The sequence below is a fragment of the Annulohypoxylon truncatum genome (genome assembly GCF_022578515.1).
Source record: "Annulohypoxylon truncatum strain CBS 140777 unplaced genomic scaffold F4807scaffold_6, whole genome shotgun sequence".
In the NCBI taxonomy this organism is placed as follows: domain Eukaryota; kingdom Fungi; phylum Ascomycota; class Sordariomycetes; order Xylariales; family Hypoxylaceae; genus Annulohypoxylon; species Annulohypoxylon truncatum.
This window is the reverse complement of record NW_025953792.1, coordinates 198545-213737: the sequence shown is the minus strand read 5'-3', so window position 1 is coordinate 213737 and position 15193 is coordinate 198545. Positions and strand designations below refer to the sequence as shown.

Sequence of the window (15193 nt, the reverse complement as noted above, 5' to 3'; positions counted from 1 at the left end):
CTCGACGTGGTCATAGCGGAGGGAATTATAATAGCTCGAGCTGGCCAGAGAACGTCCGAGTTTTGGGGGCTTTTCGGGCCATGTTCGTGTACGCTAGGCACTACAAGACACCTGCCCTATTCGATTTTCGGTCCATGTCTCACCGCAGGATTCACATCATGTACATACATACGTATAACCTAGGTACATAGCAAATCCCATATCTTACTGCGTACTATCTGCTACAGGATCCCCACAGTCGAAACGCCAGCGCGTGAATTCCCGTAGTCAATGGTTCTAACCCCGAGTTCTCATGCAACCCGACTCCGTGAATCATGGCTCGGGCCGCTGATTTGCTTTTCCTGCATTGCATGATACCCGTTCACCGTGAGATCTCCGCGAAGCGGATCGTCAGTCCAACTAGTCACACCTATTGTAGTAATATTTGAATACGTAAGTACCTATTTAGGTATGTTGGTACCTGCTACCCCTTTTGCCACTGTTCGTCTAATCCACCTTAAAACGTCGTATCGCCCGCGCCCGCTACCCAGGACCAAAAGGCAAACCAAGAGACAGGCTACGTGTTACGCTCGGCGAGCATGCGCAACGGGAAGAAAAATCCAGGATGACGGGATACGCGAGTCCCGGCAGGCAGTGCGGCATTTGAGGGCAGTTCCTATAACCCGATGGGCTCCTGAGTCTGGGATCGAGGATGCACAAGACCTTTCTTGTGATTGTCAAGCGATGTCAAGCGAACGAATGAATGGGCGACACAATGTGAGACGCGAGCAGACACAAACATCTTGGGGACTGTGAGAGGCCGCCGGGAGCCAATCGGCTTATTTGCCTAATCATTATATAAGATGTGTATTTTCTTTCCCGAATCATCGACGTACTTTCACGTAACGGACCCTGTGGGTTTCATGATAGGGTTAAGGTAGGTAGGTTACCTGTCTCAATTCACACCCGATGACCTAGGGCAAACGGACTATATTCCCACAATATCCCACGTAAACCGCTGCCCACTCCTGGCAGTCCTATCAAAAAGGCTGATGTGTCCTCGTGTGTGATTCCAAATTGGCCGATATGCCCTGCAGATAGGCAATGTATGGTCAAGAGCCCCATCGTAAGGGCACCTAACGGAGGGCCTGGAGAGGTGGCAAACCTGCAGTATTACTTTTTTATGTAAAAGCATGTCATCATGTATGATTCGGTCAGGTCAGGTTGGTTATCGCCGAGGTAGGTAGGAGAAAAAAAGTGACAGAATTTCAGACTGGAGGAGATAGCTTGCAAGACTTTCGGAACATCTAGCCGCCCCCTGGACGCCACGCGGTAGAGACCCGTAAGTCTAAAGCAAGTGAGCGAGGTGAGAAGTGAGAGATGCGAATTAGCCCTAGGCAGGAACCCTACACCGAGAATTAGCCAATTTATCTGAATCAGGATGTCTCCAAAACGAAACAGATGAGTTGTTAATATGCTGACACAGGGTTGGAGGAGTTTCCTCCGTAATAACGTTCGTTGATTCTAGCCCCTTTTCTAACCCCACGTCTTGACAAGACCAAGACAACGCAGACCACAAAGGCATCGAAGTAAAAAAGAATGAATTTTTTTTAAAAAAATACTCAAATACGTAGAAATGTTGAGACATCATGCGATATGATAGAGGGGGAAAAATAGGGGGAAAAAGAGCAAAAAACATACAACACCGAGGATTCGCTGGTCGTCACCGACCCAACTACTGATTCGGCTGTAGCCAGCTTATCTAAGGGAGAGCGGACGGGATCCCGAGTTTTCTAGCTCATATGGTCGTATGTGATGGGTTTCTTCTCTAATTTCCTTATTAACTGATTGAATCCTAGGCTTTTTGACAATCGTCAATCTACCGTACCAACGTAACTGGAGCCTCGGTTGTCCATCCCTGTATGATGAAATTCACCGTCTCCTACCAACATGCATAACCCCCTGATAATAATGCTACGCACATGTCTGCGAATCTTTCATGGACCTGATGATCCATAGCTTCTGCTGCGTCCATTATTCATAATAATTACTAAAAGTTTGCGCTAGTCCGGGTTCGGCCGAAGTGAGGCCAGCAGTTCTATAATGTCAATATCGACCACCCATCCTAGACCATGCGGGCAATCTAAGACCACGAAGTCTAGGCCTGGGCAATTTGCTCCTGATCGATTTTAAGCGAAAAGTCTACGTGCGGTGTACCTTGGTGGATCGAACTAGTCGAGATGATATCGATATCTGCCATCACCACGATCAGCAAGACAAGAGGGGCGTCGAGAGGGGCGTCGAGAGACCAGAATTAAAAGACAACATGGAAAAAAGAAAATACGAAAATAAGAAAAATAAAATAAAAATAACATAAACTCACCGTTGTTGGCATAATCAAACACATTATCCTCGCGCAAGCCGCCGGAAACCTCGATCAAGAACTCGCGCTTGCCCTTCCACTTCTCCCTCAAACTGCGCGCCGCGATCTTGACGCCCTCACCGGTAAAATTATCCAACATAACAATATCCGCCCCAGCAGCAATCGCCTCGTCAGCCTCCGCCTCATTCTGCACCTCGACCTCGACCTTGAGCGCAAACCCGCCGACCATCTTGGCCGCCTGAACCGCGTCCGTGATGCTGCCGCGGCTCCACACGTGGTTGTCCTTCAGCATGATCATCGAGCTCAGGTCCATGCGGTGCGTGTCCGCGCCGCCGACCAGCATGCCGTACTTCTCGACGATGCGGAACCCAGGCGTCGTCTTCCGGGTCCCCGCCAGTATGCCCTCGTACCCGGCGCTGCGCAGACTCAAAAGCATATCGCGGCTCACAGTCGCGATGCCCGAGCAGCGCGCCAGCAAATTCAAGCCAACCCTCTCGGCGAGCAGCAAGCCGCGCGCGGGCCCCGTCACGGTGGCGACCTTCGTCTTGCCGGACCCGTCCTTGGGGCGGTTGATGTAGCTGCCCTCCTTGGCGAGCCAGTCGACGTCGCAGCCGCACTGGCGGAAGATCTCGGTGAAGAAGGGGATGCCGGCGATGATGCCGGCGCTCTTGCCCCAGAGCGTGGCGGAGCGCGGCGACTCGCCCACGACGAACCCGGCGTAGTCGTACGACGGCGTGTCCTCGGCCAGCCACGCCGTGATCTGCGCCTTCCAGCTCGGCGGCAGCAGGTGCTCCAGCGAGCCGTGGTGGATGGGCTGGTCTTTATGCATTTGGGGTGTGTGGGAAGTTTTGCGTTGCGAGGCGGAGACGGTGCGGGAAAGATGGAGGGCGAAGGGGGTTGGACGATGTTGGACGTTGGATGTTGGATGTTCGGGATGGGTAGGATTGGGTACGGTGAATTTCGGATGATTAGAATTGGCGGAATGCGAGCGATTTGCTGTCGCGTTTGAGGATGAAGGTCGGAGGATTTGGAAGGTTTGTATTGGTCAAGATGAAGTCAGTCAATTTACCGTTGTACTTTGCAGAGTACCTGCACGTAGGTACTCTGTTTGAGCCGTTTCAACCCGTCGCCCGCTGGAGACGACTGCGGGGGCGGGGTAGCCGAGCTCTAGGTTGTGCGGCTCGATTTTGCCGCTGAGACCAAATCTTAACTCCGTAATGCGGCGCCGGAATTATCGGGTTTACTGCGATGGGTGATTTCCTGATGAGGGATTTTGCTGGGATTCCCATGTCGACACCATATCCCTCCCATCTTAAACCCAATCTGCCAAGCACCCCTGAATACCTCCTACGCGTCGCGTTGACTGCCTTATACCAGCAGAAACGACATCACCACCAAGATGGTTACTTCTTTTCTGGAAACGCGCTACGTGGATCGCGTAAAGCTGGACGAGTTGCTGCAGAGTCTGTTTGGGCAAAGCTACAGCGTGGCGGTAGGTGTTCCGACGGGTTTGGAGTTGTAGTACAGGCTTCGTTTGCTAATGTACTAGGCCTCTGGAGAGACGATCTCCGTGGAAGCGTCTAGGGAGCTCACAGAGGTAAGATCGTTGATTCCTGAAAGGTATATGACTTGGAACTAAACAAATTGAGCTAGGCCGAGAAGAATTCTGTATCACGGAACAGATGAATGGCTAAAACTGAAGAGGACAATCTTGGCTGGCTGCTACGGCTTGGTCTTTGAAAACTCGGTGTCAACGTGAACCAACGTACTTGTTATAAGATCATATATGTTTTACATATATTTTCTACCGGCGTCCTGTCATAAGTCGATTACTTTAAGGGGTTTCTTTATTTGGTTTCCTTTGCTCTCTCCAATTCCACCACCAGGAACAACACACAGTGCCAATTGCAAGCACGACAGCCGCTACGCTCGCGATCCATACCTCGCCGCGGATTTGAATACTTGAATTGTGGTTTTCTGCCACGTCGACCGCCGTTCCATACCAGACCAGTGTACTGCTGAAAAATGACTATTGTTGAGAGCCGGAAGATTAGTTGAGTAGTAGAGCAAGCCTTGGAGTAAGACGCAGATGTCATGATCCGAGTTCATCGACAAGACATTGAGGGTTCAAAACTAAAAGGCTGATACGCACCACTACCAGATTCACCGGAAGATAGAACACTGCAATGGCCGTCGCGATCCGCATAGATCGGGAGTCCTTGTATGTAAGGTCGGCTAAAACCGCCATGTCTCTATTTCCGCTAGCATCGGCCTGCGCCAGCTGTGCAAGCTTCAGGCTGGTGTCGTGTTGTAGCTCTTGGCCATAAAATGTGAGGATACTGTTATACTGAACGATGTTAAGGACACACTCGCTATTCAAACTTGTCATCTCTGAGAGTGAGTCAAATTACCATGACTTACCATGGATCTCAAATCATCTGACATGCGAAGAAGTTTGTGTACTGTTTCGATATAACTGTCGACCTCCCGAGAGATATTACGCAATTTACGTTGGAAGTCATCGTGAATGGCTGGGCAAAGGATTTGCTTCTCTGCTACAGCAGATTCGTGTTCGGCGATGACATTCATAGTATTCCTCGTGTTGGTGAGAATGTTCCGGGCGTGATGAAGCTTTCCTCTCTGGTGGTGTAGGTTTTGCTCGTGCGAAAAGTTAATCTCGAATTTCCTGTATGGATTTGGTATTGCTATTCGTTGATTCTGCATACAGGGGCAGCAATTCCGGCCATCAAAGTCAGACAGTCTGGAGACTTCGGTACATGACGTTATGGAACGAAGCCTACTCACGAGGATCTTGAAGCTTTGAGCAAAAGAGTCAAGATATTCTCTCCAATTTACAAGAGCTGCGTGAAGATATCGAAGATGTAAGGCCATCGGGTGTGGCGCCGAGTCTATAGTCAGGTCGAAAACTTCAGGGGGTTGGATGATGACCCAGGTTGGCTGGTTAGAAACGGCGAAGCTTTGGTGAAGAGCCGACTGACGACAGGACCATGGGTCTTCTAGATCTCGGTGATGTTTTTCAAAATGTCGAACGTTGTAGCAGATCTCTAGGTATGCCGAACCATTAGCCAGTCATTAGGTACCCAAAGAAGAGATGACAATGAGACTCACCCCAAAGTGAATCGCCGTGTGTCTCCATCCCGCTCATGCTGGAGACCGGATAGTTATCTTCCGGTGTAAAGGTGCTGTAGCATGACATGAAGTCTTCATCCTTCGACGAGACCTTCCGACCCATCCCAACTACGAAATGCAAAAAGAAGGGGTTGATCCTAGCGAGATGGCATGCTACGGAGAAGCCTTTGATGGTGACGTCTATTCTGCTCCATGAATTATAGCGGTTGAGGATTCTGAAGAGACTCCCATCAACCACAAAGTAAGCTGAATTCAATTACATGGTGAAGCGATTCTTACAATAACGTTGGGACTCCTTTCCCCAGATTAGTGTATAACTCTTCCGGAGTTGATATCCAGTGGACTTGGTCTCCCTCTGCCGCGACCACGCCGACCCTACTCTGGGTTACATCTTGAACGAACAGGTCTGTGATTTTGGATTCGAAAGTCTTCCACAGATACCCCAGGCCATATTGATAAGCTGCTCGGCTCACACGGTCTAAGCCAGCTGTACCGTGAGCAATTGTCCTTGGACTAGACAACTTGGTAGCGGGAACTTGCACAGAAAGCATTTCGTAACATACTAGTTGAGGAATTCCATATTATCCCACCATTTCGCACAGTCGTAAGTTATAACTAGGTAAACAATGCCTATGTATGTTTCGATGTGTTGCTCTCTCGATCTATCTGATCTGCACAGCCACGTCCGCAGTTGAGATATCAAATTGCTTTAACCGGATTACCAAGTCCAGGCTTATATTCAGAAAACATATATGCATAGGTATAAAATAAAATTGGCAAATATGCATATAACCCCGAAGAGTGAACGTGATAAAAGTAAATAATAGGTAAAATGGTTTAACGGGATATGACATAACTTGAGATGGCGCTTACTATCAGGAATTCTTGTGTGTAGCCTACGGTTCGGATGATTCGAGTTACATTCGACGGCGGACAGATCATCCCCCTCAGTACGACCTTTCATCTAGCCATGGATAATAACGACTGCCTTTGGAATTTGCAACCTTCTGCGGGAAGTAAGCGACCGAGTCCCAATTCAGCTCCTGAAGACCACCAAGTCAAAAAATCCCGTACGGATCGTACGCAGCCTCATCACGATTATACAGACCGCAACATTCTAGACGACGACAATGTGAATGATGACACTCTACACAATGATTTGTCGTTGCCTTGCTATCGGTATTCTTCTTTCCCATCCCAAAATCTTTATAATTCCTATCAGAATCAACATGACGTTGGATTTGAAAGCCAGTCAAACAACTTCATCGGCGCCGAGATCGCAAATGTACTCTTCGAGCCAGTAGAAACAGGACAGCAAGTGTTGGGAACCGCACCAGATGTGTGTTCCGGGTTCGATGTATTCCAAAATGAGCAGTCGGTATTCAGTGAATCCCAAGCCAATGAACTACTGCAAAAAGGCTCCGTCGCGTCAGCCTTGGCCGAATCCATGGAGGTCGATTGCGACTATGACACCTGTTTCGGCGTCGTAAGTTAGATCAGTCATAAGCTTCTGTTAACGTTCTAACAAGCTATAAGGTACTAGCAACACCCACCTCTTCCTTTTCCCAGGAGACTGGAGCCCGTTCCGTACCTGTGAATTTGAAACCATTTGGAGATACTCTAATGCTTTACGATTAGAATTCCGGTGCATATGCCGGTATCTTGAACAACTCGGGGCTCATAAATGCACTTCGCCGGCTTCGCCTCAAACTGGATGCTACGCTCTTCATCTCGGAGGTCAACGACAAGAGAGGAATGAGTAAGGGTGAAACGAAGAAACAAATCCCCGCTGAAGTAGACAGCGAGTACAGCTTACGTATCGTTGTTTATGGTCTCCTGGATGACAAAGAGACCGTCGGTGACCTTCTCTCGGACGTCAATTGCTTTCTGCAGCATCCGTACGCCACGGAAGTCATGCCCGAAGTCAAATATGAGAACCCCCATTACCTTCTTCGCCCTGGCGCTGAAATGCCGGAACTTGAGCATTTGTACCTAGACATCGTGGACGATTGTCGCACCAAGACCGAGTCGGTAGATGAAATAAGCAAGAGCCGCTTCTTGCAAATTTTTGAAACTGCGGGAGCGGACGGAGGGACAGCGACAGTAGTGAATACGTCGCCTAGGTAGTCCACAACTTCGCTCGCCGCTTATGAGGTATAATACATGCCTCGGAAAACCCCTGAACGTGTTGGCATTGATCTTCTCCTCTCTAGGCATTGACTCCACAACAATAGGTCAAAATAATGAAATCAAACACCAGGGGACGCTTAGTCAGCGCATGGCATAAGTCAAAGAGATATTTGATTTACTTTAGCTTACTTGCTCCAAACAAATGTAAACCATGGTATAGGCAAGTTATCCAAGTTCAAGTTGGGTCCCTTATTTGACTTGTGATGGGTCCATTATTATGAAGGTCTTGCGTCCTACGTATATACTCATTTCCCCCTTATTCTTGGTGTTTAGGTCCCTTATCCTCACCCCAGGTATACGAGAGCAGAGCCGCACGGAGGCCCACGTGGCCTAAGCTTACCCTTGCTATTAATATTAGTAATATCGCGAACCTTGCTGCCCAGCCATTTATTACTAATGAACGGGAGTAGAAATTTCCCTCCTTTTATTGATTATTAATCAAACTCAAAGCAGAGATTTTGGGAAATAAACTGTAACTTTATGCCATGCCCTGTGGGTCGTGTCAATCAGCTGCGCGCCAAGATAAGGTCTAGAGAGAAATCTGTGAAGCAGTCAGTAGTAATCTACGCAGTCCAGCGCACGCTGCTTACTCCTTTGCTGTGAAATGAACAAATTGTATCTTGTATGTGTCCTTAGTCTCCACGATTGGCCCAAGAGGCTCGACAACATCGAGCTTTTTCACCATAGTGAAGACTTGATCCCGGTTTCCAGGCATCGCAACTAATGCTTGATGAGCCTCCTCAACTGTAATTGGAGCTTCACTACAGGCTACCCATCCTAAGAGTCTCCGGACCTTAGCTGCCGTTCTCTTGTCCTTATGATTTCCCAGGCGAACAATGATACGTAAGTAACTATACGATAGTTGGTCAGTTCCAAGTTCATCCTATTGATTTAGGTACGGTGATCCTACGCATCATCAAGGCTTTCTGGGAGAACTTTCAATTCTTCCTGCAGTTCTGACATGTCATGTGCAGTTTCAACCATGTATATAACGAGCCGGGCAAAAAGAAACATGCCTTTCGCACGACTCGCTAACGGCAACAGAAGGTTCCTAATCTCGGATTTTATATGTAAGGGAATATTGTGAGTACCCAAGATGTACTGAGCGCGTTGAAGGACGTAATTATTAATGCTTCCTTCATTATGATTGTGAATCTGGATCATGGCTGCTGTATCACACAGTAACCGAGTTAGATCAGCTTCGGGCCGAGCACTGAGGATAATTCTAAGATTTTCACATTCCCTGACCAGCCTGAGAAGTTCCGTAACGAGTCTGCCCCGCTCTGCTTCGCTAATCTCATTCACACCGTCAATAACGAGATAGACTAAGCCAGCATAGTGGATAAGGGAGGATAGAAGGTTGGCTGCAGCATTAAGGTCGCTCCTTAGGCTTTCGTCTATTGATTCGCAAACGATAGCCATGAGATCCTCATCTCTTTCTGCTAGCTGGAATACAAGGGAGTGGATTGTCGAAATCGCTGAAGTCTTAGCTTCCTGGTATGTTAAGAATGCAAAGGCCGTCTTGGTCCCTTGGATGTCCCTTAACTGGTCGATAATTGCGCTGGAAAGGACTGTCTTGCCTGTGATGAATAGCCCCAACATTAGATATAGATTAGAATCTCTAGGATAGCATTGGAGTATTGAGATGTTCACGATGCTGGAGATAGCTTCGAAGAAAATTTTACCTACCTGCCCCTGGTATCCCTTTCAGCCACAAGATTCTCGTCTCCTCCTGCGAGCTGTTTAGCCATTTCATGTAGATCTTATCCTTGAAAAGCCAATCGCCGGTTCCTGGATAGCGAAGGCCACGAAGACGATACAGGGCAGTATCGTATCTACATAGACTAAAAGAAGTCATGATACGGTAGAATTCCTGCCCACGAGCCTCCCTTGCCTGCGCTTTGAAATTCTCCAATGCTCTCTTTCGAAACTCGTCTTCCTGCTGGATGTCTCCAATGCGTATCTCTGTCCTCATTAGTCGAGTAAGCCGTTTGATATGGCCTGCAATTTCCAAACAGTACGCATACTGATTTGGCCACAAACGATCAAAAGTATGCATCCAGCCTGGGGCGATGATCAGTAATAGTTAGCGATGTGTATTATGCTAAATAGCACATTTTGCGATGTTACTTACTGGGGTGACTGAAAAACTTCAAGGCAGCACCATAGAAGTTGAGTAAATCTTTGAAAAATAAGATCAGAATTTCCTTGGCCTCCATGTTTTGGTTGAATATCGACGCGGAGACTCCAAAGTCGGGCAATGCTTTCCCTACTTCGGCAATGGTGCTAAGGAGTGAGTCGAAAGCCTTATCCAGTGGTTCCGCTAACTGTAACAAGATTGCGATCGATCCCCAGAGGAGCACCAAAACATCGTCACTCCCATCAATGATATCATTGACCAGGTCAGCATAGCCACTCAGCCGCTGCAAATATATCCGAATTTCCGGTAGATTTCGGAGCCCATTACGTTGAATTTTGTCTGTGATGTCGTATACATCGTTGATGGATTTCACCTTGAGGATCTCGCTAAAAGGCACGGCATCGTCAAGGCTGTCTTTGAACTTTCGTGCCTCTTCTTCGAATTCGGACTTAAGGGGATTGACGAGATTAGCCATACTGGCGGCTGGTAGAAAGCCACTCTCCATAACTTTCTGTTCCCATTGATTCTCGGCAGATTGCAGAAGACGAGTCGGCAATAATTTCCAGAGCTCTTCGACGGGTTGGATTATCAGGGATGCAAAGGGAAGCAGGACAGATTCATCCCCCAAGTGCCGCCTCCCTGGCTCTTCTCTTAGTGTCTGAAGTAACTCCTTCATAATCTCAACATATCTCTCCGACTGCTCTTGGGCGGACACGGAAATTTTACTTTCACCCAGAGTAAGAGTGTTGCCCCATAACTCGAACCGTTCCTGCGCGTATCGGAGACTTCCCAGATGGTGCCGAAAATGTGGCTCAGATGTTTCTACCGAACCCCGAATCTCACGAAGTTTATCTTGAACAGTATGAAAGTGCTTTTTCATATTCACAAGTTTCAAGCGCTGGTAGATAGTCCTCATGTCAGGCCGATGTTGCGGATCAGCTTGAAGAACGTCAAGAGCTAACTCAACAAGCAGGGGAGCACAATCTGGATGTGGATTATCGCTTTTTAGCGCCTCCATCCAATCGATGACTTCTTTCTTGACATGACCATCAGGCTGATAGAATCTAGAGTCCTTCCAGTGATGAAGCCGCCCCGGTGTGAGTCGATTCTGGCGGAACCTTTCCAACCCCTCTGCCTCGGTCAGCATATAAGTGACAACCTCGGCGAGAAGACAGCCAAAAGCCCACACGTCGGTGGCTCGATTGGCAGTTTGTGGGTTTTCTTGCCCGTCCGTGTTTTCGGGGGCGACATAATCCCCACTAGTCCATTTGTATGGCGTGTGCGACGGATCCTCTACCTGCTTTAGCCTCCCCAGTCCGAAGTCAGCTAGGACAAATGTATCGGAACGAACCAGGACGTTGGGTGGTCGGAGATCATGATGGTAGCCGATTGCCTCGAAATCGATGTCGTGGTGTTCCTGGTTGAGTATAAGATGGTGCGTACTCGACAGCGCCGACGCGAGTCCTGTGAGGGCCGAGTAGAAAGTAGAGTCCCATTGGAAATCTTGATGGCGGGTTTTAGCCTTTAGAAATGAGCCGAGATCCATGTCAAAATACGGAAAGAGGAAGTTATGCTCGTCAAGATACGTGTAAGAGCCCAGTAGAGGAATGATGTTGGGATGGTTTAGCTGGTTGAGGAGTCGTAAACATGTGTCTTCTCTTTTAAACTCTTCTGTCTCGCCTGTCGCTTTAAGTCGTTTCCGCACCACTTGTACAGTTTTGGCCTAGAAAGCATCATGTCAACACAATGTGTTTTATGCAGTAGCCGGGTCGATAGGCTAATGTGAAAACACTTACTTCTCTGTCAAAATTCTGCTGCGATGGTGAGATAGTCATCTTATCCACATCACCGAATGCACCAGAGCCGATATGCTTAGCGTCGATAAAGGGAAGGATCATATTCTGCTCGATATTGCAATGACACGCCGACATATTCTCCGGGAAGGTATAGGGGCAAAACCCCCATTGGAACTCACGGGCAATGCGGCGGGCAATAGGTCGTTTCATAATTTTCATCGCATCGTCTTCTCTCAGCGGGAGTTGGCTATCAAGAGCACCGTGCTTGCGGAAGTCTACAATGAAATCTTGACAATTGTTGTAAATGAGCATAGCAAACACCCTCCTGCCTTTTTGGTAGATCGTATCTGCCAGCTTGATACGATCATCCGGGCCACATTTAAGTTCTTGAACAGCATCCTGGACAGCTGAGAGTGTGAATATCTCGTGAAGTTTGTCTGTAGGCAGGAAAAGGTGCTGAGAGATCGAGGCGACCATGCTATCTTGTATCTGCTCCCGGAGGTTGCTGATGCGTCCATCTACGCTTGATGTCATGATGCTAGCGGTCGGAGTGAAAGAGATCCTGGTTGTTGAGAGAATATAGAGAACGCTCCGTTTGGCAATTAATCGCACCTAGGTCTTGGGTAGGCAGAAATCTAGTTCTTCGAATTCGTGCAACGACACCCAGCCTCGTCGGGCAAAAACTGCCTGGGCAGTGCTGAGCCAGAATGCATGATGATATCGCCGTGATTGGCTGCACCGCCCTTCCGCTCATGTAATGTTACAAAACTCATGGAAGCCATCATAATAACTATCGCTGGATTCCTGAGAAAAGATTCAGTGCCCATGGTAAGAAATATCCGAGTCTACAGACGACAGATCCTTCCAAGAAAACACCCTGACGGACTCAAATTCGAGGATACATAGGTATTTCCAACGTCTGATCCATGTAACCACAGAGAAGATCTAATCCAGAGCACGTGACCAGATACGACTTGCTAATCACATGACTCAGCCCCTGAAATGCAAAAGCCAATATGATTAAATATGTAAATTTCTTATCCTTGTAGGTACCTATATAAGTACCTGTAAGTAAGTGGCGCAGGCGGTCGACAAGAACTCGGGGGTCCCTATGTATGCAAGCCCGCAGCTTATATACCTAAGCCAAGCCACATCACGAAGCTTCCCGCTCCAAGCATCATCATTTACCCCCTCCCCCTCCCCCGCCTCCCCGCCGTTTCTTATTCCCCTTCCCCGGCTCATCTCCCGCGGCTTCCTCGCGCGGCCTCTTAGTTCCGCGCGCACTTCCGCCGGGCAGACCCGGACCCGTCGCGTCCGTGGCCGGATTATGGCTCTGCTGCTGCACACTACCACTACCACCACCACCATCACCACCGCTATCCCCACCGGCTGCGTCGCGATCGCGGCTCCCGCGATTCCCCCGGTACCCGGCCCTGCGATTGAGCCGTCTGCCGTGTGACCTAGCGCCCCGGCCCCGGGGCGTCGTCGTATGGCCTTCGCCGCTGTGATTGCCGCGGTTCTGCGGGCGGTTTGGGGGCGTGGCGATGTTTTCGGCTTGCTGATTGCCGCCCCTCCTCTGCTGCTGACTGCGGGGCGTTGAGAAGCCTTCGTTGCGCATGTTGTTGTTGTTACTGCTGTTGTTGTTATTGTTGTGGTTGTGCTGTCGTCTCTGGTGATCTTGGGGCGATGGAAAGCTCGTCGTGCTACTACCGCCTTGGCTGTAGCGGTTGCGCTGGTGGTGGTGGTACTGCGGCGTCGAGTAGAATTGGTTGCCCTGGTTGGCGCGATTGTTCGGTTGTCTTTGGGGCGTGGAAAAGCCTGCGTTGCCTCGATTGCCGCGGTACGTCTGCGGAGCCCTATGGGCTGGGCTGTTTTGGTATGACTGATAGTCAGTTCTCTCTCGGTGACCCTGATGCGGTGAATTGACTTGTGAATTGGCTTGGTACCCCTGATTTCCGTGGTTCTGCTGATGACCTGGATGCATTGGGGGGGTCTGAAGTCCTTGATTACCGTAAGTCGCCTGAAGCTGATGATCTGGAAATCTTGGACGGATTTGACGTCCTTGAGGGCCATAGTTATGATGGTAGCCTTGATGGTGACCTTGATGGCCTTGATAGTCGTGATGACCGTGATGGTCGTGACGGTTGTGACGACCGTGATGTCCTCGGCATCCTACATGTGTAACTTGAGTCCCATAAGGTCCATGATTCTGTTGAGGCTGGTTTACTGGGTAGACTGGTGGATTCGGCAAAGGCACAAAAGCTAGCAAATTGCGCTCTACGAACTGAGACTGGTATTCGCCGAAGTAGTCGTAGTTGGGATCTGGATGCTGTGTTCCTCCCCCCTCTTCTTTATCCCCGTCGTCACTTTCGCTAGTCGTATCAACTGGATGGCTATCCTCTGTGGAAACTTCGCTGACAGAAGATGTGGCGTTACTGGGTGTAGTGTTACTCGGTGTCGAATATTCAGAAGAAGTCGATGGCGGTATAGAGGCGATCCGCTCGATTATCATCTTGATGGTTTGGTATTGTATCAACGGCTCAAAGTGCATGCGGCACTGAACTCCTAGATCCACGTACTGAGTGACCCATGCTAACCTGATCAACGTTTGCATCATCTCTGGGTTCCGATGCTTGAACCCGATCACAAGTTTGTCGGGGCCCTCTTCGATGACCTTGCCGTAATCGGAGAGTTTTCGGAACTTGATACCGAGGCAAGTCAAAGGTACAGCTTCGAAGGAACATGAGACCATGTAATTCCCTGAGACAGGCCAGTTCATCAGATTCGCTAGCATGTCCTTATCGTCGAGGTTGTAGATTAGTCGCCCCGCATTCAGTCCTCCTATGTCTGGCTTCACAGGGTGAGAATATGAGCCTTCTGGTATCCTAGGTGCGACCGGATGTGGCGTCACTCGCTGTAGCGTACACGGTATCATCGCTAGAGGCTCTGGCATCATAGGTTGTGGAAACATAGGTTGCGGGACCATGGGCTGTGGGACCATGGGTTGCGGCATCATAGGTTGCGACATTGGAGGATGCAGCATTGGAGGCTGGAGCATTCTAGGATATGGCAGCATCGGCTGCGGCATCATGTGTCCTTCCATAGGTCGCGCGGCATTCGATTGCGACATCATGGGCGGTCCCATGAAGGGCTGCATGATGGATTGTGTTATGTCAAGAGGTGAGAGAATCTATCACTGGATTGATTAGTTTTCGGTGTTAGAAGTGGGTAAACATCTGGAGGAAAACAAATGTCTACCAGAGATAGGATTTGTTTCAATTCAACATATACCTAATTCCATCCTCAGCCTGGTGACCAACACTGTGGGAAGGGTTGCCTGGAAAATGTTGACTCCATGTATTATCCACGTACTAGTAATTATGGACAAAGCTCTCTTGTACTGGTAGATGAACGCACACTATCGTCAACCTCATTCACATTCTTTGGAGGTAAAATAGGCCCCGTAGTTCAAGTTTCAGGTTAACCTTTGGACAAGTCGTCGAGGACAGTCACATAGTCCGTGTCCGAGTAATATCTTTGGTATCACTCATGACG

General features: G+C 49.0%; 5 protein-coding genes across 5 annotated transcripts; 2 read left to right on the top strand and 3 right to left on the bottom strand.

The window, feature by feature from the left end:
* Positions 1 to 1773: 1773 nt before the first annotated feature.
* Positions 1774 to 3400, bottom strand: F4807DRAFT_341562 (putative nicotinate-nucleotide pyrophosphorylase). Its single transcript, XM_047995376.1, has 3 exons — positions 2363 to 3400; positions 1868 to 2232; positions 1774 to 1807 (listed from the first exon to the last, which is right to left on the bottom strand). Exons 1-2 carry the CDS (start codon positions 3189 to 3191, stop codon positions 2138 to 2140), a joined length of 924 nt encoding a protein of 307 aa, XP_047857099.1. The 5' UTR covers positions 3192 to 3400; the 3' UTR covers positions 1774 to 1807; positions 1868 to 2137.
* A 361-nt stretch (positions 3401 to 3761) lies between these two features.
* On the top strand, positions 3762 to 4048 carry F4807DRAFT_457376 (uncharacterized protein; the record flags this gene model as incomplete). The annotated part of the gene is made up of 3 exons (XM_048001030.1): positions 3762 to 3854; positions 3912 to 3959; positions 4016 to 4048. The coding sequence occupies 3 exons, from the start codon at positions 3762 to 3764 to the stop codon at positions 4046 to 4048; spliced, it is 174 nt and encodes a 57-aa protein (XP_047857098.1).
* On the bottom strand, positions 4003 to 6063 carry F4807DRAFT_472124 (uncharacterized protein; the record flags this gene model as incomplete). Its single annotated transcript, XM_048002990.1, has 5 exons — positions 4003 to 4709; positions 4784 to 5080; positions 5168 to 5427; positions 5492 to 5727; positions 5792 to 6063. The coding sequence occupies 5 exons, from the start codon at positions 6061 to 6063 to the stop codon at positions 4455 to 4457; spliced, it is 1320 nt and encodes a 439-aa protein (XP_047857097.1). The 3' UTR covers positions 4003 to 4454.
* A 1268-nt stretch (positions 6064 to 7331) lies between these two features.
* On the top strand, positions 7332 to 7870 carry F4807DRAFT_413556 (uncharacterized protein; the record flags this gene model as incomplete). Its single annotated transcript, XM_047996890.1, has 2 exons — positions 7332 to 7691; positions 7822 to 7870. A coding segment is annotated over exon 1 (209 nt), but the record flags the coding sequence as incomplete, so codon positions are not given.
* Positions 7871 to 8608: 738 nt separating this feature from the next.
* On the bottom strand, positions 8609 to 11950 carry F4807DRAFT_450241 (nacht domain-containing protein; the record flags this gene model as incomplete). Its single annotated transcript, XM_048000103.1, has 3 exons — positions 8609 to 9282; positions 9837 to 11565; positions 11639 to 11950. 3 exons carry the CDS (start codon positions 11948 to 11950, stop codon positions 8609 to 8611), a joined length of 2715 nt encoding a protein of 904 aa, XP_047857095.1.
* Between the last annotated feature and the right edge of the window lie 3243 nt (positions 11951 to 15193).